The sequence below is a fragment of the Xyrauchen texanus genome, chromosome 1 (genome assembly GCF_025860055.1).
Source record: "Xyrauchen texanus isolate HMW12.3.18 chromosome 1, RBS_HiC_50CHRs, whole genome shotgun sequence".
Classification (NCBI taxonomy): Eukaryota; Metazoa; Chordata; class Actinopteri; order Cypriniformes; family Catostomidae; genus Xyrauchen; species Xyrauchen texanus.
In genome coordinates this window covers 14022921-14050004 of record NC_068276.1, presented here as the reverse complement: position 1 = coordinate 14050004, position 27084 = coordinate 14022921, and the positions used below count along the sequence as shown (strand labels likewise).

The window sequence follows — 27084 nt, the reverse complement described above, 5'->3', positions numbered from 1 at the left end:
GCTAGCGGTTTGGGGCTCTCACCCCTTTTTGGAGCTTTGCCTGCAGCTAAATCTTTCTTGGTTTTCTTGGTTCTTTATTAATCAAAGTGAAAACAAACAAAACTGGATCAAAGGAAACGTCCACGATGGGAAAATGAAACCAAAACATGAAAACATCAAGGGTACACGAACTGGGTAGACAAGGCAAAACATCAACATCCAACATCCACAAACAACAATCAACAATGACTGACCAAACAACCAGGGTTTAAATATACAGACACGATAATGACAAAATGACATGCAGGTGAAAACAATAACAAAGTGCTGGCAGTGATGAGGGCCGGGAATCATGGGAATTGTAGTTTGTGACGGTGACACGTGAAACGCGGGGCAGACAACCGGGGATCGTGGGGGGGGCAGGCAGACCAAGGAGAGCACAGGGGGCAACCAGACAGTCCAAGGGGGCACAAGGGGCAGCCAGACAGTCCAAGGGGGCACAGAGGGCAGACAGGCAGTCCACGGGGGCACAGAGGGCAGGCAGGCAGTCCACGAGGGCACAAGGGGCAGACAGGCAGTCCCAGGAGGCACAGAGGGCAGGCATGCAGTCCACGGGGGCACAAGGGGCTGACAGGCATTCCAAGAAGGCCACAAGATGGAGACTGGGTCAGGTGGCCTGGGAGGCGGCAACAGGACAGGGACATGTTCAGGAGGTCTGGGAGCTGGCCGCAGGGTAGGGTCTGGGTCTGGAGGCCTGGGAGTCGGCCACAGGACAGGTTCGGGAGGTCTGGGAGTCGGCCACGGGGCCACAGCCATGGGGAACTTCGAGGGCGGAGCCGTGGTAGGCGGAGCCATGGAGGTTTCTGGTGGCAGAGCCATAGGTGGCTCAGGAGATGGAACCCTAGAAGGCTCTGGAGACAGTGCCATGGTAGGCTCTGGAGGCGAAGCCGAGGGAGGTTCAGGAGGCGGAGCCGTGGAAAGCTCTGGGATTGAAGCCGTGGAAGGCTCGAGGGGCGGAGCCCTGGGAGGCTTGAGAGGTGGCGCCCTAGGAGGCTCGAGAGGCGGAGCCCTGGGAGGCTCGAGAGGCAGAGCCCGGGATGGCTCGAGAGGAGGAGCCCTGGAAGGCTCTGGGATTGAAGCCGTGGAAGGCTCGAGGGGCGGAGCCGAGGAAGGCTCGAGAGGCGGAGCCCTGGGTGGCTCGGGAGGCAGCTCTCTGGGAGGCTCGAGAGGTGGAGCCCTGGGAGGCTCGGGATGCGCTGGCTCTGGGATGGTCGCGGCTACAGGCGCTGGCTCTGGGACGGTCGTGGCTACAGGCGCTGGCTCTGGGACGGTCGAGGCTACAGGCGCTGGCTCTGGGACGGTCGAGGCTACAGGCGCTGGCTCTGGGACAGTCGAGGCTACAGGCGCTGGCTCACTGACGTTCGAGGCTACAGGCACTGGCTCACTGACGTTCGAGGCTACAGGCACTGGCTCACTGGCGGTCGGGGCTACAGGCACTGGCTCACTGACAATTGGGGCTGCAGGCACTGGCACGCTGACGGTCAGGGCTGCAGGTACTGGCTCACTGACGGTCGGGGCTGCAGGCACTGGCACGCTGACGGTCGGGGCTGCAGGCACTGGCTCGCTGATGGTCGGGGCTGCAGGCACGGGCTCCCTGATGGTCGGGGCAACTGGCACTGATTTGTTGACCGTGGTATGCGTGAGCTCTGGTTCGCTGAACATAGAAGGCAGAGCCATGGGAGGTTCTGGGGACGGAGCCGTGGAAGGCGGAGGCTGGAGAGCAAAAGCCTTTCCTCTTCTCCTCCTCCTCCGGGCAGATGAGGCTGACAACGCTGGGTCGCTGACCGTGGCAGGCGTGGGCTCAGGATCGCTGACCGTGGCTGGCGTGGGCTCAGGCTCGCTGACCTTGGCTGGCATGGGCTCAGGCTCGCTGACCGTGGCTGGCGTGGGCTCAGGCTCGCTGACAGTGGCTGGCGTGGGCTCTGGCTCGCTGACCGTGGCAGGCGTGAAGTGGGGAGCGGAAGCCTTTCCTCTCCTCCGAGCGGATGAGGCTGGCAGCGCAGGCTCGTTGGCCAAGGAATGATTGGGGAGCCCAGAGGCGGGAGCCGGGATCGAGAGACGTGTTTCCCCGGCAGCGAGTTCCTTCACCAGGAGACCCACATACTCCTGCCAGGTGTAGTCTCCGGTCTCTGGCAACTCCCACCATTGGTGTCTTGGTAGTCCGAACCGGTACGCTACCTTCAGGGCCTCGTCATTCCAGCCGGTGTAACTGGCCACGGCGGAAAAAAAGTGAGTGAACTCCCGAACTGATAAGTCTGCCTGTGTGAGCTCTTTGAGGAACGCCGCTAGATCCATATTTGGTCGATCGTTCTGTTACGTGTAGCAGGAGGAGGCAGACGAGGAGTGAGGATCTAAACGCGGCTTCTTTATTAATCAAAGTGAAAACAAACAAAACTGGAACAAAGGAAACGTCCACGATGGGAAAATGAACCCAAAACATGAAAACATCAAGGGTACACGAACTGGGTAGACAAGGCAAAACATCAACATCCAACATCCACAAACAACGATCAACAATGACTGACCAAACAACCAGGGTTTAAATACACAGACACGATAATGACAAAATGACATTCAGGTGAAAACAATAACAAAGTGCTGGCAGTGATGAGGGCCGGGAATCATGGGAATTGTAGTTTGTGATGGTGACACGTGAAACGTGGGGCAGACAACCGGGGATCGTGACAATAATAGAGTGAAGAAAAATGCACATTTTATAAAGTGTTCACAATGGACAGGGGTCAGCATTCTGCGATGCACACCTGACACCTTTCTAGCATATCCAGCATTACGTTTTTCATCAATTTGTGCTACAGTAGCTCTTCTGTGGGATCGGACCAGACGGGATAGCCTTCTCTCCCCAAGCGCCTCAACAAGTCTTGGGTGCCCATGACCCTGTCGTCGGTTCGCTGGTTGTTTTTCTTTGGACCACTTTTGGTAGGTACTAACCACTGCATGCCAGGAACACACCCCAAAAGACCTGCCGTTTTGGAGATGCTCTAACCAAGTCATGTAGCAATCACAATTTGGCCCTTGTCAAAGTTGTTCAGATCCTTACCCTTGCCCATTTTTTCTCCTTCTAACACATGAAATTCAAGAACTGACTGTTCACTTGCTGCCTAACATATCCCACCCCTTGACAGGTGCCATTGTAATGAGATAATAAATGTTATTCACTTCACCTATCAGTGCTTTTAATATTGTGGCTGATATATGTGTACATCTCAATTGCAATAATGAAATTGTAACAGTCATAAATATCGTCCATCAGTCACCCCTTTCTCTAGTTATCAGTATCTGCCACTGAAAAACCCGTATCAGTTGACCACTACTGTATATCTGACCATTTAAGTAGAAGTGTTGATCTTTTTAAAGGCATATGCATCTTAAAATGCAGTGATTCTCCAAGAAGCCAAGAAGAAAGGTAACAACTTTTTTTTAACAATCAAGGATATTAATCACATAATAATATCAAATTTTTATTGTGTGGCACTCATACTGAGTAATAGAAGGTATTTCATATTTTTCATGGCAAAGATTATCATGATGATTATGTTTTCACTGCCTCCTTATGCGACCACTGCACTTCTTACTTTTTTTTCCAGAGTGAAAACATCTGCAAGTTGAACTTTCACATAGATATCCCACACCCAAGTGCAAAGATTTGGCCTATTCTTTGCAAAAAAGTCAGCTCATGGTATACGTTGGTTTGCATAAGAGAAAATTTGCCCAAGCCTGGTTTCTCAGACTGGATGAGAAGTAGACCTTATATGCATGCCTGATGTAACCATCAATCTGAACATCCAGATTAATAATATGATAATATGTAACTTTTTTTTTTAACTAAAGCTAAATTATGTATGCATAATGGTTGTCTTAAATGGATAGTCCACCCCAAAATGATAATTTTCTCATCATTTACTCAACCTTTTGCAGTTTCACACTCGTATGACTTTCTTTCTTCTGCTGAACACAAACAAAGATATTTTAATTTAGATATGATGTGAATATATCCATACACTGCAAGTGTGTATGGTCCAAAACCTCCAAGCTCCAAAATTGACATAAAGTCAGAATAAAGATAATCCATTACGGTTAGGAGTAGCCTATATTAATGTAATTACTAAAGCTTTGCTGAATAATGGATGCATTGTTCAGTAACATACATTCATCACTGCTTTGTATGCAGACAATTGCAGTTCTATCTTCAGCCACTAGGAGCACTTCTGACATTTGGCAAGCATCTTTTTACACTCACCTAAAGGATTATTAGGAACACCTGTTCAATTTCTCATTAATGCAATTATCTAATCAACCAATCACATGGCAGTTGCTTCAATGCATTTAGGGGTGTGGTCCTGGTCAAGACAATCTCCTGAACTCCAAACTGAATGTCAGAATGGGAAAGAAAGGTGATTTAAGCAATTTTGAGCGTGGCATGGTTGTTGGTGCCAGAAGGGCCGGTCTGAGTATTTCACAATCTGCTCAGTTACTGGGATTTTCATGCACAACCATTTCTAGGGTTTACAAAGAATGGTGTGAAAAGGAAAAACATCCAGTATGCGGCAGTCCTGTGGGCTGAAAATGCCTTGTTGATGCTAGAGGTCAGAGGAGAATGGGCCGACTGATTCAAGCTGATAGAAGAGCAACTTTGCCTGAAATAACCACTCGTTACAACCGAGGTATGCAGCAAAGCATTTGTGAAGCCACAACACGCACAACCTTGAGGCGGATGGGCTACAACAGCAGAAGACCCCACCGGGTACCACTCATCTAGACTACAAATAGGAAAAAGAGGCTACAATTTGCAAGAGCTCACCAAAATTGGACAGTTGAAGACTGGAAAAATGTTGCCTGGTGTGATGAGTCTCGATTTCTGTTGAGACATTCAGATGGTAGAGTCAGAATTTGGCGTAAACAGAATGAGAACATGGATCCATCATGCCTTGTTACCACTGTGCAGGCTGGTGGTGGTGGTGTAATGGTGTGGGGGATGTTTTCTTGGCACACTTTAGGCCCCTTAGTTCCAATTGGGCATCGTTTAAATGCCACGGCCTACCTGAGCATTGTTTCTGACCATGTCCATCCCTTTATGGCCACCATGTACCCATCCACTGATGGCTACTTCCAGCAGGATAATGCACCATGTCACAAAGCTCGATTCATTTCAAATTGGTTTCTTGAACATGACAATGAGTTCACTGTACTAAAATGGCCCCCACAGTCACCAGATCTCAACCCAATAGAGCATCTTTGGGATGTGGTGGAACGGGAGCTTCGTGCCCTGGATGTGCATCCCACATCTCCATCAACTGCAAGATGCTATCCTATCAATATGGGCCAACATTTCTAAAGAATGCTTTCAGCGCCTTGTTGAATCAATGCCACGTAGAATTAAGGCAGTTCTGAAGGCGAAAGGGGGTCAAACACAGTATTAGTATGGTGTTCCTAATAATCCTTTAGGTGAGTGTATAAGAGACAATAAAATCACTGTCGCTGATTTCCCTGTGATATCACTCTGAATTGTTCTACACAATATCTCTTTTTGTTTCCATCAGAATATAGAAAATCATACAATTCCTTTAATGCAACAATTTTTGCTTCTTCTAGGTATATTTGCTTATCCCACAGAAAATGGAAACTACCTGTTCGTTTTTATTGAAAGTAATGCCATGCTTGCATCATCTCAACCTCAATGCAATGAACTGAATGATTACACAAACTACTGCTTCAAGTTCACATCTCAGATCAGAGCCAGCCATGGGGAGAGGATATTATATCAGCAAACATGTGGCCACTGCAGCTTTGGTACTGGCAACAATAGCCTTGGCAACAATCATTGCATTATCCATTGTTTACAATCAAGAAATGGCCAAAAATGCATCAAAATTCACTGACATAACCACATCACCTTCACCGCCCATTTCAAATACTTCAAACGAACCCTGGGACAAATATAGGCTGCCTGATACTTTGTCTCCTCTGTATTACAATGTGAATCTTTGGCCCCGTCTGGTGATGGATGTCAGTGGAATGTATATTTTCACAGGGAATTCTGGAGTGAAGTTTACTTGCGTGAAGGAAACAGACTTGATATTAATTCACTCCAACAAGCTGAACTTGACTCTCTTCAATGGGCACCATGCAAAGCTAATGGGTTTTGGAGGCATAACACCTCCAACCATAAAAACTACATGGTTTCAGATGGAAACACATTATTTGGTGGTTCATCTTGATGGAAAACTGAAACCTGGAAAGTCCTACTGGCTCTATACAGAATTCAGAGGGGAGCTTGCTGATGATCTGGAGGGTTTCTACAGGAGTGAATACATGGAAGATGGCACAAAAAAGTGAGGCGTTTTAATTCTTCAAGCCTGTTTGGGTCAGCATAATGCCGTGGTCAAAAAAAGTATTTTAGACACATAAGTCACACTTAAAAATGAATTAATGTAATTTTATAAACTTTTTACTTTAGTAGTTTTTAAGCTTGGCCACCGTGTGTTACTGAAAATATTTTCCTTGAATATGTTCCTTTCTATGGAAGAAGAATGTAATACAACAAAATCTACAAGAAAAAGTTGAAACCCCCTTTAAATGGTTGAAATGTTTGCCTTTCATTTGAAATTAGTTGACTTGATGGATTTATGATTAAACATTTGAATTGCTCTTCTGTTTTCCAGAATTATTGCCATCACTCAGATGCAGGCCACCTATGCTAGAAAAGCTTTTCCATGTTTTGATGAACCTGGCATGAAAGCTGTGTTTCATATCACTCTCATTCATGACCCAGGATATATTGCCCTGTCAAACAGCCAAGAATTAAGTAAGAGAAACTCTCATTAAGTTCATAGATTGATAGATTGAAGCATACAATACTTTTATATTCTGTGCGAGGACCTGGAGAGCTCACCAAGTATTGACACTGACTACCACCCCTGGAGTCGCAAGTCCAAATCCAGGGTGTGCTGAGTGACTCCAGCAAGGTCTCCTAAGCAACCAAATTGGCCCGGAAGCTAGGGAGGGTAGAGTCACATGGGGGAACTTCCTTGTGGTCTCGATTAGTGGTTCCCGCTCTCAATGGGGCACGTGGTAAGTTGTGTGTGGATCGCAGAGAGCAGTATGAGCCTCCACATTCTGGGAGTCTCCGCTGTGTTATGCACAATGAGCCACGTGATAAGATGCGCGGATTGACTGTCTCAGAAGCGGAGGCAACTGAGACTTTTCCTCCGCCACCCGGATTGAGGTGAGTAACCACGCCACCACGAGGACCTACTAAGTAGTGGGAATTGGGCATATTGGGGAGAAAAGGGGATAATTATATATATATATATATATATATATATATATATATATATATATATATATATATATTATACTGCATATATATATACAGTATATATATATTTTTATAAATATATGCATACAATATGTAAACTGTGTATGTATGTATGTACTGTACACATGTATGCATATATTAGAGGTAGATGATATATCGATTTTACCGATTAACCAATTAATAGGTGCCGATAGTTTCTTTTTGGAACTAATGTATTGTTATCAAAAAATGCTCTGCTGGTGACATGTACTGTGGATCAAAATATTGGCTATAAAAAGCTTCATTTGGAAAATACTTATATATTGATCATTGTAACAGAGCCAAGTTTCTGTCATTTTAAAATAAGAGTCACTGGTGTATTATAGCTAAAAGTCCTGCATTATGCACCAAATCTTAATTTTTTGGGGATATTATTGGGATTTTGGATACACATATACTTTATATTAATTTAGGATTCTTGTAGTCTCAATGTCTTTTACAGAAATTTTTACCATTCTATAAATTGATAAAAAAAGCTATATATATATATATATATATATATATATATATATATATATATATATATATATATAACCCCTTCTGTCATATATATTTACATTTACATTTATGCATTTGGCAGATGCTTTTATCCAAAGCGAGTTACAGTGCAGTTATTACAGGGACAATCCCCCCAGAGCAACCTGGAGTTAAGTGCCTTGCTCAAGGGCCCAACAGTGGCATCTTGGTGGTGCTGGGGCTTGAACACCTGACCCTCTGGTCAGTAACCCTGAGCCTCAACCATACATATATATATACACACACACACATACACTAACGGTCATAAGTTTGAAACACTTACTCATTCTTTTATATATATATATATTTTTTTACATTTTAGAATAATAGTGAAATCATCAAAACTATGGAATAATATAAATGGAACTATGGGAATTATGTTGTGACTATATTTTAGCATCTTCAAAGTAGTCACCCTTTGCCTAGAATTAGCAGACATGTACTCTTGATATTTTCTCAAACAATTTCTTGAGGAATCACCCTGTGATTCTTTTTAAACAGTATTGAAGAAGCTCCCATCTATGTTGGGCACTTATTGGCTGCTTTTCTTTATTATTTGGTCCAAGTCATCAATTTCAAAAACTTTTGTTTTTGTTTTATATTGAAATAAATTAATATGGTGGCACAATTATATTTTTGTCTACAAAACGTCATGGTTACTGTTGTAGCCTCCGTTCCCCTTCTGTCACTCACTCGACGTTGTGTCGAACGTTCCTCTGAACGTGAAAAAAGGCCAATGTCAAGTTGTCAGACAGAATGTGTATGCCCCGCCCGGACATACGGGTATAAAGGGAAGCGGGGCAGCGAATGCCAGTCAGGATTTTGCACTGAAGAGCCGAAAATAATGTACGGCCGTTTACAGTGGTAGGTCTAGTGCTGTGGCAGGAGGGACAAAATGTACGTAACCATGACGTTCCCCTTCTGTCACTCACTCGACGTTGTGTCGAATGAAGTGACACAAGGGGTCTTCCTGGGACACCAAACGTACCTCTGAACCTGAGAAAAGGCCAATGTCAAGTTGGCAGACAGAATTTGCATGCCCCACCCTGGACATATGGGTATAAAGGGAAGCAGGGCAGCGAGTGCCAGTCAGAATTTTTCTTCGGAGCCGAATGGTTGTGCAACAGCAAGCTGAGTTCACCACTGTTTCACTCATCTCTACTGGCGATAAGCTGTGCTGTTGGATCTACGGTGCTGGGTGCTTCGACAGTGCTTTCATTGCCTGAAAGATTGTGAGTTCCCACTCATAAAAGAGCAATACACAGCAGGCGTTGAACGTTCTTTTCAGGACACGTCTTTTTAAAGATGTCTTTCCGCCTCTGTGTAGTTCCTGGATGCGGTTGATTTCTCTCCACTTCTGATGGTCATAAAAGCTGCCTCGCGTGCCTGGGCTGCGATCACACACAGGCAGCGTTTTATGAAATTTTATGAATTTCAAACATTTAAGCATACACCTTCAGATCAAAAGATATTTAAGATCATGAGAAACATTTCAGTCAAGTGTTTCAAAACTCTTAACCGGTAATGTGTGTGTGTGTGTGTATATGTATATATATATATATATAGTAGAGGTCGGTATTGTCGCCTGTCTGTCTCATCCTCTTTAAAGTACAAAGTCAGCATTGTTCTCATGAAGTTATTGCATATTTTGTGTGGCTCTTGAGTCATGGTTGTTGGTTATGTGTCAGTATGTGTCATTCTGCTGACATTTTTTAACCACAGTTTTTAAACACAACTTTGTTTGTTTTCCCTACAATTATTCCCTTACCTACCATTAGCTTCAAGCCTATTCTTAAATATTAGATAATGAGCAAACCAAGCAAATAGATGCCTTTTTAAAATTATGCTTTGCTAGCAGTGCCAATGTCAAACCCCCCAATGACCCCCCCAAACTACAGTTTGCCAATGAACATATAGGCAAAGAGCAGGCCTTTTGGAATAATGTGCTCTGGACAGACGAATCAAAGATAGAGTTGTCTGGCCACAGTAACAGTATACATGTTTGGTGCAGACCAAAGACTGTGAAGCACGGTGGTGGAAATGTTATGATTTGGGGTTGCTTTGCTACCTCAGGGAATGGGAAGTTTGCAATCATTCATTCAACTATGAATTCTGCATCATATCAAAGACTGCTTGAAGAGAATGTGAGGTCAACTGTCCGAAAGTTAAAGTTGAACCAGAAGTGGATCTTTCAACATGATAATGATAAACACACTAGCAAATCCAGTAAGGAATGGCTCAAAAAGAAGAAATTGAGAGTTATGGAATGGCATAGTGAAAGCCCAGATTTGAATCCCATTGAAATGTTGAAGGGGGATTTGAAACGGGCAGTACATGCAATTTTCCTTCAAGTAAAACAACTTGTATTTATATATGCATTTTTGTATTCCATTAGTATTGCATTAGTTAAACCCTGTATACATAGTATTTTAATTTTGACTTAGAACTCTGATTATTGTTAAGATTGGAACACCTTAAACTTTTTTTTTAAACCTCAGAGAAGGAAAATGTCATCATCGATGGAACTGCTGTTACCAGGACGATATTTGAGCCCACAAAGAGGATGTCAACATATCTTGTAGCATTTGTTGTCAGTGATTTTACGTACATCAATGCTAAAGACAACAAGGGTGTTTTGGTAGTTACTTCACACATATTTATTGATTTAAACTCATTTATTTGTACAGGCATGTATTTTAAGTATCCGATTCATAAAATTTTGTGTGCCTTGTCAAAGGTTAGAATATGGGCTCGGAAAAAAGCCATCGAAGAGGGACAAGGAGACTACGCACTCAGTATCACCCAGTCAATACTGGAGTTCTTCGAGAAGTACTACAACACGAGCTATCCACTTTCTAAGTTGGGTATAACCAACACGTTTCATACAATGAAAGTTAATGGTGACAGAGAGTTCCATATAGTATTTACTGTTGTCTAAAAAAAAACAGTATATCTCCTCTTTTCTAGACCAGATTGCTCTGCTTGACTTCAAATCTGGTGCCATGGAAAACTGGGGTCTTGTCACTTACAGAGAGACGGCCCTTCTGTATGACCCCCAAATGTCTGCCAATGGCAACAAACAGATGATTGTGACTGTGGTTTCTCACGAGCTGGCTCACATGGTACGTCACGGTCCAACAAAACGATGTTGCGTCTTTTTTATTTTCACATAGTTTGCCATGTGATTCATGTCTTCCAGTGGTTTGGAAACCTTGTGACGCTGAAATGGTGGAATGATCTCTGGTTGAATGAAGGGTTCGCTTCGTATGTGGAATATCTGGGCACTGATCACGCGGAGCCGGCCTGGAACATTGTAAGAGCCACATACTCCAGATTTTTATGAAATGTTCTATCTCTGGATCTTTGAAATAAAGTTAAGCTGTCCATTAGTCAACCATTCTCTTACAACAATAACTAACCAGCTATCAAGATGAATGGACATTAGAGCTCAGAGACATGGAGAGTCAGCTCTAACTGTATTTAACTCTCAGAGACCCAAGAATTGATGTATATACAGTATTTTATGTACATCTTGCTTATAGGTAGGTATTTAGGCATTATGCATATTTTTAGGGTTACAAAGGGTTAGGGTTGCAAAATTTCACCACTGTTTTTTAGACAGCAAGCAGAATCCACAACTCAATTCAACACACAATAGGGTAGCAATTTATTATAAGGTTACATTTGTTAACATGAGTCAATTGACAAGGTATCATGAACTAACAATGAATGATATACTGTATTTTTACAATATTTATTACCTTTTGTTAATGTTAGTGAATAAAAAATACAATTGTTAGTTCATTGTGCATTAACTAATAGTAACATATTCACTAATGGTTAATGTGTTTGTATATGTTGAAATTAATATTAACCAAGATAAATAAATACTGTAAAAATATTGTTTATTGTTAGTTCATATTAACTAATGTTTACAAATGTAACCTAATTTTAAAGAGTGACATATATATATATATATATATATATATATATATAAAATTATTTTTTAATCAGTAAACTTGTTGGGAATTAAGAAATTCTACTTGCTTGGAAAATTGCTAATTTTGTTACGAAAGTGTTAATATGCATTTTTTTCCCCACCAAAACGTTGTTGTGATACATTTTCAAATGTTAACTCTAGTTATGTGTAGATTTGTACCCATATTTAATGAAAATTAGGTAAAATGCAGTTACTTTCAACAAACATTGCAATTCTGCTGGGAATTTATTAATACAAAATAAATAAAAACAAACAAAAACTCACACAAGGGGGAAAAAACATAAACTACCCCACGTGGGAAAAGGTATCCAGGCTGGGGCACAAGGTACTTAACAGTACCTTCATGGACAAGTAAAAAAAAAAACATTGCACATGGCTGTTTTGTTCATCATGATGACCTGTGATTCATAATCTTTGTCCCTCACCAGAAAGACCAGATCATTCTGTATGATCTGAAAAGATCGTTTGCAGTGGACAGTCTGACCTCCTCTCATCCCCTTTCTCGTAAGGAAGAAGAGGTCAACACCCCCTCGGAAATTAGTGAAATGTTCAGCACCATATCCTACAGTAAGGTAGAATTATCTGATGAATTACCCCGAGAGCCTTGTTTTTTATGATGGAATCTAAACACAGGTTGTCTTCACTGACCAATTATAATTAATGGTATCTGGTAAGGCAAGCATCATTATTGTTATTGCACAGGGATTTGAACAAACCCCTAATCCTGGTTAGACTTTTGAGGGCATCTTGTCCTGCACCATTTGTGCTGCAGACATGAATGAAAGCAAATAAAATATTGCAGCTTGTTAAGCATGTCTGCACACTCTTATTAGGTAAGATGTTGTTGCACACTTAAAAACTAGTGATGTGGTTCCCATAAAATTGTTTGTCGAGCTCATTGATATAATTGGTCCAAGCATTGTCTCTATTATAAATTGTAGTCTGACTAGTGGTTGTGTTCCTTCGAGCTTTAAGCATGCTGTAATAGAGCCTCTTCTTTAAAAAATGAGCTTAGATCCTTTAGATCAAAATAATTTCGGCCTATTTCTAAGCTACATTTGATAACTAAGATCATTTTTACTCAACTTACATAATTTCGAATGAAAAATTCCAGTTTTAGATCTGGTCACAGCACAGAATGAGCTCTTCTTAGAGTAGCCAATTACCTATTATTAAAAGTGAACTCTGGTAGCTGTGTTGCTTTAGTTCTACTGGATCTTAGCACAGCATTTGATACGATTAATAATACTATTCTCATTGAACATCTAAGGCAGCATGTTGGCATCCAATGAACTGCCCTAGCTGGTTTACCTCTTATATGCACAATAGATCACCTGTGGGGTCCCTCGAGGTTCCACTTTCGGATCAGTATTATTTTCATTATATATGCTTCCCTTGGGTGCTATTTTTAGAAAATACATGATTTCATGTCACTTTTATGCTGACGATACACAGATGTACCTCCCTTTGAAATCTGGTGATGATGTATCTGTTAAATCTATTTTTGAGTGTCTGAATGTTGTAAAATGCTGGATGGACAATAACTTTCTCCAGCTAAACAACAAAAAGAGAGAGATTATAATTGTTGTCCCTAGTAACTGTGTTAATAATATCACAGAGTGTCTAGGTCCTCTGTCATATAATTTGCATGCATATGCCAAACATTTTGGATTTCTTTTTGACACAGACCTAAAGTTTGACAGGCAGATAAAGTGAAAAATAGTTTCTATCAACTGACAAATATCCCTAAATTCAAATCTGTTTTATCATTTAATGAGCTGGAGAAAATAACCCATAAGCCTTTATTTTATCATGTCTTGACTATTGTAATGCTTTATATCTGGGTGTATGTCAGTCCTTGCTTACACAACTGCAAAGGGTGCAGAATGCTGCAGCAAGACTGCTGACGAATACAAGAAAAAGGGAGCATATATCTCCTATTCTAGCATCTCAGCACTGGCTACATTTTCAATATAGAACCAATATAAGGTGTTGCTATATGTTTTTAAAGCTCTACATGGACTGGCACCAGAATATGTTTCTGTGCTTATTCATTTTCACCGCTCCCAGAGAACGTTTAGATCTAATAACAGCTGGTCCTTGATATTCCCCGGTCACGCTTAAAGGGAAAAGGAGATCACACATTCTTGGTCGCTGCACCAAATTTGTGGAATGGAATACCACAATCTATTAGGTCCTCAACCTCTGTGAACATGTTTAAAACCTGTCTTAAGATGTATCTTTTTAGTGAAGGATTTGCTAATTTATAATGATCAATAGGTGTTGAACAGTCACTTGTAATTGTACAGCACTTTGGTACACTCTGTGGTTTTTAAAGTGCTTTATAAAGAATTTGGGCCAGCTGGCTTGGTTACACTTACTTCTTCCACTGTGGTGTGGTGAAATCAGGAGAATGCACATAACAACTGTCTTTTGGTGATGTGTGAGAGGTAAACATTGGAGTGAATGAGCTATGGAGGGTGATTGCATATTTCAGTTTTTGGACTGCTTTACCCCTGGGTTTACTATGTGAAAAACAGTGACGATACAGACCATACTGCAAAAAGGAAAGTAAAGAGAAAAAACGCGAGAGGTTTGCCATCATTTGCTGATGGCTTGTGTTTGCCACCGGACGTGAACATGCAGAAAGGTAAAAGTTCCCAGACTAGCTAAAAATTATATTTATCGACAAAATATTATATAACTATCATATGAAAATAGTATATGAGAATACATTATATTGATATATTTTGAGTTTAAATGAACTAGTAATCTACTTCCCTTGCGAAAAATGCATGCTGAAAAATAATTGTAGTCTATAATACTAGTTAAACCATCATAATAAAATGACAAAGATACACTAAATGAGTCACCACGTACTTAAGTCATTCAACCAGCATGCTTGAGAATGGTTGAGTATGGTTAGCTAACCGTGCTGAGAATTCCGGGCTGAGAGCAGTTTAAAATTGTGCTGTGCCGAACCATACTCAAATGGAAATGCTACTTTAACCATGCTGTTACCATGCTCAGAACCATTAGGCTTGATGGTGGAAAAGAGGCATATGAGCTATCCAATCTTTGATGTCATTGATACACTCTGCTAATTTGGAGAATTATGAAATTTAATTGGGTTTTGAAGAAATATAATCTTGGGTATTGTAGGCATAACTATGACAACTAATTCCACAATTCCTGATAATGTCTCCCAGTATAAGGAGAAAAGCAGAGGCCCTAAGACTGAGCCCTGTGGCACTCCATATCTAACTTTGATTTGATCTGACAATTCCTCGTTTACACAGACAAAGTGATTTAAGACAGCACTAAGATCTAAAAGCACTACAAGAGAAATACAGCAGCGATCACATAATAAGAGCAAGTCATTAGTAACTCTAAAATGTGCAGTCTCATTACTATGATTGGGCCTAAATCCTGACTGAAATTGTTCATATATACTATTTCTCTGCAGAAATGAACATAGTTGGGAGGACACAAACGTTTCTAGAATTTTCGACATAAATGGAAGATTTGAGATTGGCCTATAATTAGCCAACTCTCCACGATCAAGCTGTGCTTTCTTAATAAGTGGTTTTATAAATGCCAGCTTAGTTTATTGGGACATGACCTAAGGATAGCGAGATGTTAATAATATTAAGAAGAGGTTCTGAGATTACAGGAAACACCTCTTTTAAGAGCTCAGTTGGTATTGGATCTAACATACATGTTATTGCTTTTGATGTTTCAATAAGTTTTTTTAGCTCTACCTGATCAATGACAGTGAGAAAATTATGAGACACTGATTTCTGAGGTGATGTGTGCAGACGATTGCATTATTCCAATTTTATTTCTGATATTTTTATTTTATCAGTAAAGATATGAATTAACTCATTATTATTGTGCTGCGATGGAATATCTGGTTCAGTCGAGACGTTATTCCTAACTAATTTAGCCACAGTGCTAAATAAACACCTAGGATTGTTGTGGTTATTTTCTATTAGCTTGCTAAAAATGGTAGAACTGGCAGCTTTTACAGCCTGTCTGTAGCTAGAGACACTGTCTTTCCATGCACCATGATCTCAATCAAATTTTTGCTAAATGACTTAATGAGGGTATTGTGTTTGTTATTTTGGGGAACAGACACAGTTTCTATATGATATCTAGGTGATATGTCTCATATTGTTTATGTGACCTGGCTCCAGTTAGTCAAATACTATCACTATTAAGTTACTAGAGCCAAATTACTAGAGAGGAGAACAGCCCCTTCCTTGGAGGGAAGGAGTCAGTCTCTCTTTAGCAGGTCAGGCCTACTACAAAAAACAATTGACTATAAATCCTATGCTATTCTCCGGGCACCACTCAGACATCCAGCCATTCAGTGACACTAATATACTTTAACGTTTTTTCAAGTTCACACACCTCTTTAACATTATCTTTAGTGATTTCTGTCTGGTGAAGCCGGACATCGTTAGTGCCGACATGAATAGTAGAGGGCTTCAGGAAGTCAATGAAAACAACACATTCTGCCCTCTACATACAAGGAGAATAGGTGGAAAGGACAGAGTATATTAAATTCCTGGGAGTCTACATCACACAAGATTTTAACTTGACCCTTGAACACATCCTACCTGGTGAAGAAGGCTCAACAAAGACTGTTCTTCCTAAGGAAGTTAAGAAAGGCCCATTTGCCATCAAAGCTACTCATAAACTTCTACTGCAATATTATGGAGAGTATTATCTCCTACTGCATAACAGTGTGGTATACCAGCTGCACTGCTGCTGAATGGCATAGATGAAGGCAGATTAATGGGTCATTGGATCAGAGCTCCCAAACCTGGATGAGTGCTACACTAGCAGGCTTTATTAGAAGGCTAGCAGTATTAGTAGAGATCCAACCCATTCAGGACACTACCTGTTTGTGCCTCTACCACCGGGTAAGCAATACAGAATAATAAAATTCAGACTGAAGACAAGCTTCTTCCCAAAAGCTGTAGACTTTCTCAACTCATGTAAATTTACTCATTGAGGCATACTGCCAGTAAATTATCTCCCTCTTTATGTTACTATGATCCTATTCCCTTCCTAACAGATGAGTGTGGTAAAATGCACACAGTTGAAAAAGTAGAATAGTGGAAAAACTGAAGCGCATGGTAAAATGGCAAAGATTATGGATTAAATGCTGAAAGTTGAGGAATAAGCAATGCTAAGCAGGCTATCAAGCTACAAACATAGACTCCAGCGACACGCCAGCAGCAACAAGACCAGGAAGGGACTGCAACAGTGTACCTGACTGCAGCTTGGAGAGGGGGTTCCAACTTACATTGAAGGAGAGACCCGAGCCATATCTAGAGCCAGACAATCGTTTTAGAGACTTGGGGGTGGGATCTTTTGACTTGTGCCAGAACATAACCTGCTAGATATGACCAAGCTATGCCCTAGAAACCACTAAGAACACCCTAGAAACCTGATTGCAATGTGCTAACAGCCCCTCCTAACATCTTAGCATTTAGCACCACTCACATGTTCATCAAGAAATTTAAATATTGGTATTGATAATGGCTTTGACAATTACTTTCGATTTCTAGGTTGGACCTTTATGTCAACCAGCACTGATATTGTGGTATTCAGAAAGACCACCACAATGACAATCCCTTGAGCTGCAGAAAAAGTCACAAAGCAGTCAGAGTTGTATCTGTCCAGTTACAGATAATCATATGTTTGTCATTACAGGGAGCTGCAGTGCTTAAGATGCTCTCAGAATTCTTGACGGAGAATGTGTTTGCCAAGGGACTGAGTGTAAGTCTTAATGTAGACTCAAGTTTCAAGTTTCGAATTTTTGCAACTTCCCCATCACAATTCATGACCAAATTATTGTTTTTGTTTTGTGTGCTGTTGCCCTCCAACAGAATTATCTGAAGCAGTTTGCTTTTGGAAGCACTGTGTATTCAGATCTTTGGGATCATATTCAAAAGGTAAGTTGTTTAAATCTAGTGTGATTTAAACATGGTGTAATGGAAACATTGTGAGCATTTGAAAAATGCTAGAACTACTGGAACAACTATTTATTTATTCATTGTTATTTTAAGATGAAGTGTGTAATTTCTGTGCCACTAGCATCACCAAACAGAATAACTAATGATAAATAATTTCAGGGTTTCGAACAAGTTTCCCTAATTCTCTGACCAGGGTCGAAAAATGGTTCAAGGAATGAAACCTAAAACCGAAAATGTAACTGAAAACGGGAACAAAGTGATTTTCAATTGTTCCGGAGTGAAAATGTAATTTTTAAATGCGGGTAACTGGTTCAAATTTTTGGAACTACACCACTTCATGTTACCTGAAAAAATGAAACGCGTGCTTTGATCCTGAAGGAAACTGCTGTATAGCACATTCCTTTGCCTAATTGCCCATTGTGGATGTTGCATTCTGTGAATTATGTATAATATCCACATATACTGTACATGCACGTCTAATCCAGATACAAGGAAAACATTATTAGAGGTAAAAAGTACATTTCTCTTCTCTGAATTATTGTTAGATATGATGCATTACTACATGTCGGGTTTTGACTGAGAAGCAGATCTGTAATTCAAATTATTCTTAACTGTTAATCAACTGTATGCTTAGTTTGGTTAAGCAAGTGGCTTATATTGGGCTTGTTTTTCCAGACCATGTTGATTGTTTCTCTAGCGAGATCTGGCAACACTGCAATTGGTATTTCACCCACCTCTTAGAGCAGAGTACTGTCATTTTAAAAATAATGTAATTAACCATTCTTTTATTATATTTTAACCAGTCACCATTTGGAAACAAAGGCTGCGGAACTTCTGAAACCGAATGAAAGAATACAGTTTTTGCTCAGAATTAACCGAAATGAAAACTATTTCATTTTTAGTCCCTGACTCTGACAAAGATATAGTCCCACACCAAACTCACACTATTGGTTGAGTCAATGTTGCTGTGTCAGGCTGGTCAGGAAAAACAGAGAGCAATGTTTTGTAGCACCACAGAGCCAGTGTTTACATTTTTGGGAAGAAGTGTCTTATTTGTAGATTAGTAGTCGCTGTTCGGTTCATTATTTCTGAAATGTAATCTGGTATGGATTAAAATTACACAATTGAAATTGTAATCAGTTACATAATTTTTTAGATTACACTGTTTATGTAATATAATTTGATTACTTTTAATTGGATTACATTTTAATCAAAACAATGTTTTATGCTACAATTTATACACCTTTAATTAAACATACCATTTCATTTCATTTTGTAACCATGAAATCAAACAACGATTTTCTATTTGTCAGTTACTGAGTCCTCCCCCTTTGGTCAAGACTGATATTTAATGTAATCGATATGTACTCATGTAGTCCATAAAAATGTGACTCATTTAATTTAGCACTTTTACAATTTTAATGTCTAATTACAAGTACTTGATGAATCCATCCATCCATCCATCTTCAACCGCTTATCCGAAGTCGGGTCGCGGGGGCAGCTGCTCCAGCAGGGGGCCCCAAACTTCCCTATCCCGAGCCACATTAACCAACTCTGACTGGGGGACCCCGAGGCGTTCCCAGGCCAGTGTGGAGATGTAATCTCTCCACCTAATCCTGGGTCTTCCCGAGGCCTCCTCCCAGCTGGACGTGCCTGAAACACCTCCCCAGGGAGGCGGCCAGGGGGCATCCTTACCAGATGCCCAAACCACCTCAACTACTCCTTTCAACGCCAAAGGAGCAGCGGCTCTACTCTGAGCTCCTCACGGATGACTGAGCTCCTCACCCTATCTCTAAGGGAGAAGCCCACCACCCTTCTGAGGAAGCCCATTTCGGCCGCTTGTACTCGCGACCTAGTTCTTTCGGTCATGACTCAGCCTTCATGACCATAGGTGAGGGTAGGAACAAAAATTGACCGGTAGATCGAGAGCTTTGCCTTTCGGCTCAGCTCTCTTTTCGTGACAACGGTGCGATAGAGCGAGTGCAACACCGCCCCCGCTGCCCCGATTCTCCGGCCAACCTCCCGCTCCATTGTCCCTCACTCGTGAACAAGACCCCGAGGTACTTGAACTCCTTCACTTGATGAATGTAATCTGAATTAATCCTGATTACATGTAGTCCATTACTACCCAACAATATTAAACAATGTGGGTTTTTCAATAGCTGATGCGTATTCAATATCTAAGATGGCAGATGGTCGATGTAATACCAAAATATTTAATAATAGCAAATAAGATGAAATGAAATTAACATTTTAAAAAAATTAGAACAGAAATAGCCTTTTATGCATTGACAAGGCCATCTGTAGATTTTGGAATTGATACAAAGGGGGAGGTTACACTTCTGTTAACTGGCCAAGTGGACCAGATTCAGCCATTGCAATAATGTCAAAATGACCAAATATTTTCATTGTTTATTGTAATAAAATAAAAAAAACTGTCATAGAAGAAAGTGTTTTAACTTAAAATACACACTCCACCTTTAAGAAATGCATAATTATTGCATGTAATGTCTCAACCAGGCCGTTGATCAAACTCCAGGGGTGAAACTACCATATAGTGTTCATGACATCATGAACCGCTGGATTCTTCAGATGGGTTTCCCTGTTGTCACCATTGACACTCAAACAGGGAACATCAGCCAAAAGCACTTTCTGCTCGAGCCAGAGGCAGTGGTGGACAGGAAATCTGAATTCAAGTATGATTCTAAAACATCTTCATTTCAATATTTCTAGATAATTTGAAAGCCCTTGTTACCATGCTAATTACATTTTCTTAAACCTCAGTTATGAATGGTTTGTGCCAATCACATGGATGAAAACAGGTCAAGTTCTGGATCAACTGTGGCTTCTGAAGAAATCAGGTAAATTACACTTATCATAACTCTTCTAAATCTTTCTATCTTGCATCTAGATGTTGCTACAGTACATCTTGCATTCTCTAGCCGAGACAGTAAAATCACTGGTCATTCAGTTCTTTTGGCTGTGGTTCTCTGTACTCCACTGCAAGGGCATGTGGCCAAACTGTAGTAGGCAAAGGGTCAAATATTAGTCTGTATTCTACAAGGAATTGTATGTGCATGAAATCCTGGATTTTGGAAAAACAGATTTGTTTTGGACGATCATATGATCAGACTTGATTTTGATTGTATCGATAATGTTTTTGAATTGGATGGATTTCATTTGTGAAATAAATTAATCATGGCCAAAAGTGAAAAGTGAATTTTTAAAAGGACATCGGTTACAGAGAACTTTTTGCTTTTGTGTGATGCTGAATATGCTAGGTGAGAGCAAATACAAACAGAAATGTAATTAAGGTGACCGTTAACCTGTAATTAGCAATGAAATAATGCAAACTAAGTTGAATTTGAGCACATATCTGTTAATCAGAAGGTCACTGGTTCGAGTCCCACAGCCACCATCATTGTGTCCTTGAGAAAGTCACTTAACTCCAGGTGCTCCGGGGGGATTGTTCCTGTAATAAGTGCACTGTAAGTCGCTTTGGATAAAAGCGTCTGCCAAATGCATAAATGTAAATATAAAACTTTGAATCTGTTTTACACTTCATGTCTTTGCTCATTTAAATGGAAGTTGTCAGGATCCTGCCTTCTCTGTTTGGTCTTTAACTCCCCCCAGAGTTGTCGACACATCGAGAAGTATGCCTTGGCTCTCCTTGATATGGCCTTGGAGCTGTTTTTGGGAGAAACTCTCATCAAACACCTGTTCTTCACAGACTCAATGAGACTCTCGGCTCAGAGAGAGATGTCTTATTGAGATGAGATTTAGGTGAAATATGTCGAGATGGAGGCCCTGCTCAGGGAAAAGACCTAGACACCTAACAACTCCTCATCTTTGTCCATGCCCTGCCTCCTCTCGGATTCTCGGAAGCGTCTCTGGAGAAGATTTGCTCAGAATGGACTGCTGCAGTCCCCACTGAGATGCCCGTCCTCGCCCCTGCAGCTCCCCTGGAGGTTTCCGACTTGCTCCCTTGTTGTGTAGCCCTCTACCCGACCCTACCCATTCCCCTGCGGCTGCAGCCGACCTATCTTTCTCACCTGCGGCCACCACTGAACCATTTTTCTATGATAGTGTCAGGATCCTGACATCTTTTTGTTTATATATTGTCTTTCTGCCCTGCCTGTTTCTGTACTCAATTTGAAATGGAGAGGTTTTCTCTTTTTTTTTTTTAATAAATAAGCTTTTTTTTTGTTTGTTTAGTCTCCACTTGGTTCTTCATACAATCCTTGACAGGTAGTACTTCTGACAATGTATTGTAAAATGTAGTGTTCTCTAGAGAACATGTTTATTAAGATACTATTTCAAATACCCCTTTGTGTGCCCATTTTAAGCCATACACAAACCCATGAAAGTCAGCAAAAGTGAATGGGTGCTGGCTAACCTCCATGTGTCAGGATTTTTTAGAGTGAATTATGACCTTGGGAACTGGGAGCGACTTCTCATGCAGCTAGAATCAAACCACCAGGTACAACTGTTTGCATAACATAGATAATGAGAAAGAACAGCAAACACTGATGTGATCAGACTAAACTTTCTCTGTCTCTTTTTTTACAAAGGTGATACCAGTGCTTAACAGAGCTCAAATTTTGGATGATGCATTTAACCTAGCAAGGTGAGTAATTAAGATGCATGTTAACAACGCATAATTGCATATTTCATGAATGCATGTATGCCATGTAAAATAAATAAATATATATATAGGGATGGGAGGATATATTGAATTTCTGTATATCACAAACCAAAAAAATTCTCAATATTCGAAACATTGTTTTTTGTCCATGTGATCAGAAATTAAATGACCCATCAAACATCATAAACTCTTTATTGCTTGATTTTACTAGTTTTTCTACACTGTTTACAAGGTTTGCACAAGGTCCTGGAAGTGCTTAATGTGCTTGAATTTAGCTTTTAGAAATTTAAGTACTGTAATACCTGGAAAATCACCTTGTTTTGTTGAAAAGTGCTCGAGATTAAAACAATATTTAATCTATGCAATATGTCCATCAAAGATGAGATCCCGCAAACACCACTTTCATTGAATAATGTCTTTTAATATCCTTTCTGTTCTTTACATTTTGATCACACTGCACAGATGGACTTGAACTCTTAAAGCGACAGTACCATATTAATGCTTGTAATAAATTAATATAAAATCAATGTTATTACTTATAAATTGTACACTATTTTAAACAGTTTTTTAATATAATAATACTTTATGTATTATTATGTATATAATTTCATGATATAATATGAACTGATAGAATGTAATTTTTTTATATGTTTAAGAAGTTAAAATGTAATTATAATAATGATGACAAACAAATTGTAAATATAAACTTTTAGTTTATCAGGACAGGTTCTGTTCAGTTCTATTGCTTGTTCTGCACCTGGTCGGCCTGAATGTAGCCCACTATTTTTGAATTCGATTTTTTTCTTATAGAGGAAGGTATAAAACTCTTGTTATTTAAACTCTGAGCATTTATATTTTGTATTAAAGAACTTAATTTTGATAAGACTTTATAATGCACATAATGCTAATGTAAAATTAAACACCATTTTTTTTCACACTTTGTCATTTGTGTTAGAACATCGAATCAAGATTACATCGAATCGTGAACCTCATATCGTATATTGAACCAAATCGTGAGATAACCATATGTAGTCCCACCCCTAATATATATATATATATATATATATATATATATATATATATATATATATATATACATATTATGCTTTTTTCTTTTTCAGAGCATCCATTATAAACATAACGCTCGCCCTGAGAACAACCAAATATCTTTTGCATGAGCGGCAATACATTCCATGGGAGGCAGCCCTGCGGAATCTCAATTATTTTTTCCAAATGTTTGATCGCAGTGAAGTTTATGGTGCCATGCAGGTTGGTTAAGCCTTATCTTAAGACATTTTCATAATCAAATGAAAAGTACAACAGTTAGAATACAGAGAATGCTGTACATATATTTTTTCAGGCTTACCTCAAGAAACAAGTCAAACCTCTGTTTGAGAATTTTGGTGCTATTACCTCAAATTGGACAACAGTACACTCTGGCCACACTGATCAGTAAAGATACTTGCATATGTCACACATTTATCAGACTCTATTTGACTGATATTAGATAATGTCATGTTTAATCATATGCTATTGTTTCTCCTCAGGTTCACACAGATCATTGCACTATCACTAGCTTGTAGTACTGGCATGGAGAGATGCAGAGATTTAACCAAGAGCTGGTTCAGAAGATGGATGCAGAATCCTCATAATGACACGTAATCTCAGAGGAAACTAAGCAATTTCCTGTCTGGGGGAGGCTATTTATATGATTGCAATCTATGTTTTTGGCAATTTAAATTTTAACTAGATTAAAAAGTTTGAGTACAAACTTTAAGTTGGCTTGTGAAAGTTTGGACCAGAAAGTTTGAAGAAGTTTAAATTAGTTTCAAGTAGTTTCTATTTTAAAGTAGTTTATAGTTTAAAGTAGTTTGAAGTTTATATTAGTTTAAATTAGTTTAAAGTAGCTTATAGTTTAAAGTAGTTTATAGTTTAAATTAGTTTAAAGTTTAAATTAGCTTGTAGTTTAAACTAGTTTAAAGTAGTTTGAAGTTTATATTAGTTTAAATTAGTTTAAAGCAGCTTACAGTTTAAAGTAGTTTGAAGTTTAAATTAGTTTAAAGTAGTTTATAGTTTAAAGTAGTTTGAAGTTTAAAGAAGTTTGAATTTTATATTAGTTTAAAGTAGTTTATAGTTTAAAGTAGTTTGAAGTTTAAAGTAGTTTATAGTTTAAATTAGTTGCTAGATAGATAGATAGATAGATGGATAGATAGACACGTTTTAGCATGTTTTAGCACTTTGCTAGGCGATGCTAGCATGTGTTAGCATGATGCTAGCACGTTTTTAGCATGTTTTAGCACTCCGCTAGGCGATGCTAGCATGTGTTAACATGATGCTAACACATTTTTAGCATGTTTTAGCACTTCGCTAGGCGATGCTAGCATGTGTTAGCATGATGTTAACACGTTTTTTGCATGTTTTAGCACTTCGCTAGGCAATGCTAGCATGTGTTAGCATGATGCTAGCACGTTTTTAGCATGTTTTAGCACTTCGCTAGGCGATGCTAGCATGTGTTAGCATGATGCTAGCACTTTTTTAGCATGTTTTAGCACTTCACTAGGCGATGCTAGCATGTGTTAGCATGATGCTAGCACGTTTTTAGCATTTTTTAGCACTTCGCTAGGCGATGCTAGCACGTTTTTAGCATGTTTTAGCACTTCGCTAGGCGATGCTAGCATGTGTTAGAATGATGCTAGCACATTTTTTAGCATGTTTTAGCACTTCGCTAGGCAATGCTAGCATGTGTTAGCATGATGCTAGCACTTATTTAGCATGTTTTAGCACTTCGCTAGGCGATGCTAGCATGTGTTATCATGAAGCTAGCATGTTTTTAGCATGTTTTAGGGTGTGGCTATGAAGATTTTAGGTCATTACTTTTTGGCTGCTTGATAAAATAAATCCTCTGAGGGAGAGAGAGAGGGAGAGATGCAGGGCTGACAGGCCCTTTTTGTCTGTGTGTGTAGGGTACACTACCAGTGTAGTCTGATTCCAAAACAAATGACTCTTATGAGCCGGTTCTTTTGAATCTACAGTGTGAAACATACAGTGTGACCAGTGTAGACTGATTCCCAAATTAATGACTCTTATGAGCCATTTCTTTTGAATCTACAGTGTGAAACATACAGTGTGACCAGTGTAGTCTGATTCCCAAATTAATGACTCTAATGAGCCAGTTCTTTTGAATCTACAGTGTGACCAGTGTAGTCTGATTACAACATTAATGACTCTAATGAGCCGGTTCTTTTGAATCTACAGTGTGAAACATACAGTGTGACCAGTGTAGTCTGATTCCCAAATTAATGACTCTAATGAGCCAGTTCTTTTGAATCTACAGTGTGAAACATACAGTGTGACCAGTGTAGTCTGATTACAACATTAATGACTCTAATGAGCCAGTTCTTTTGAATTTACAGTGTGAAACATACAGTGTGACCAGTGTAGTCTGATTACAACATTAATGACTCTAATGAGCCGGTTCTTTTGAATCTACAGTGTGAAACATACAGTGTGACCAGTGTAGTCTGATTCCCAAATTAATGACTCTAATGAGCCAGTTCTTTTGAATCCACAGTGTGAAACATACAGTGTGACCAGTGTAGTCTGATTCCCAAACAAATGACTCTAATGAGCCGGTTCTTTTGAATCTACAGTGTGAAACATACAGTGTGACCAGTGTAGTCTGATTACAACATTAATGACTCTAATGAGCCGGTTCTTTTGAATCTACAGTGTGACCAGTGTAGTCTGATTCCCAAATTAATGACTCTAATGAGCCAGTTCTTTTGAATCTACAGTGTGAAACATACAGTGTGACCAGTGTAGTCTGATTACAACATTAATGACTCTAATGAGCCAGTTCTTTTGAATCTACAGTGTGAAACATACAGTGTGACCAGTGTAGTCTGATTCCCAAATTAATGACTCTAATGAGCCAGTTCTTTTGAATCTACAGTGTGAAACATACAGTGTGACCAGTGTAGTCTGATTCCCAAATTAATGACTCTAATGAGCCAGTTCTTTTGAATCTAAAATGTGAAACATACAGTGTGACCAGTGTAGTCTGATTCCCAAATTAATGACTCTTATGAGCCGGTTCTTTTTGAATCTACAGTGTGAAACAAACAGTGTAGTCTGATTCCCAAATTAATGACTCTAATGAGCCGGTTCTTTTGAATCTACAATGTGAAACATACAGTGTGACCAGTGTAGTCTGATTCCCAAATTAATGACTCTAATGAGCCGGTTCTTTTGAATCTACAATGTGAAACTTACAGTGTGACCAGTTTAGTCTGATTCCCAAATGAATGACTCTAATGAGCCAGTTCTACAGTGTAGTGTTAAAAAAGTTTAACTTAGTTGCTAGATAGATAGATAGACACTCAGATAGATAGATATTTACCCTTAGATATATAGAGATAGATATAGATAGATAGATATTTACCGTCAGATTAGATAGATAGATAGACAGATAGATGCTAGCATGTTTTTAGCATTTTTTAGCACTTCGCTAGGCGATGCTAGC

At 39.8% G+C, this 27084-nt stretch overlaps 1 protein-coding gene across 1 annotated transcript in view; it reads left to right on the top strand.

The window, feature by feature from the left end:
* The first annotated feature begins 5799 nt into the window (after window positions 1-5799).
* The window catches only part of LOC127651792 (aminopeptidase N-like), a 40956-nt gene continuing 19671 nt past the window's right edge, over window positions 5800-27084 (top strand). The window contains exons 1-16 of the mRNA XM_052137807.1: window positions 5800-6389; window positions 6720-6862; window positions 10429-10568; window positions 10668-10794; window positions 10898-11052; window positions 11130-11243; window positions 12359-12502; window positions 17655-17720; window positions 17831-17896; window positions 20438-20613; window positions 20702-20778; window positions 22264-22397; window positions 22489-22544; window positions 23684-23831; window positions 23923-24014; window positions 24110-24220. Coding sequence (XP_051993767.1) covers window positions 5800-6389; window positions 6720-6862; window positions 10429-10568; window positions 10668-10794; window positions 10898-11052; window positions 11130-11243; window positions 12359-12502; window positions 17655-17720; window positions 17831-17896; window positions 20438-20613; window positions 20702-20778; window positions 22264-22397; window positions 22489-22544; window positions 23684-23831; window positions 23923-24014; window positions 24110-24220 — 2339 coding nt within the window. The remainder of the gene's footprint in view (window positions 6390-6719; window positions 6863-10428; window positions 10569-10667; window positions 10795-10897; window positions 11053-11129; window positions 11244-12358; window positions 12503-17654; window positions 17721-17830; window positions 17897-20437; window positions 20614-20701; window positions 20779-22263; window positions 22398-22488; window positions 22545-23683; window positions 23832-23922; window positions 24015-24109; window positions 24221-27084) is intronic.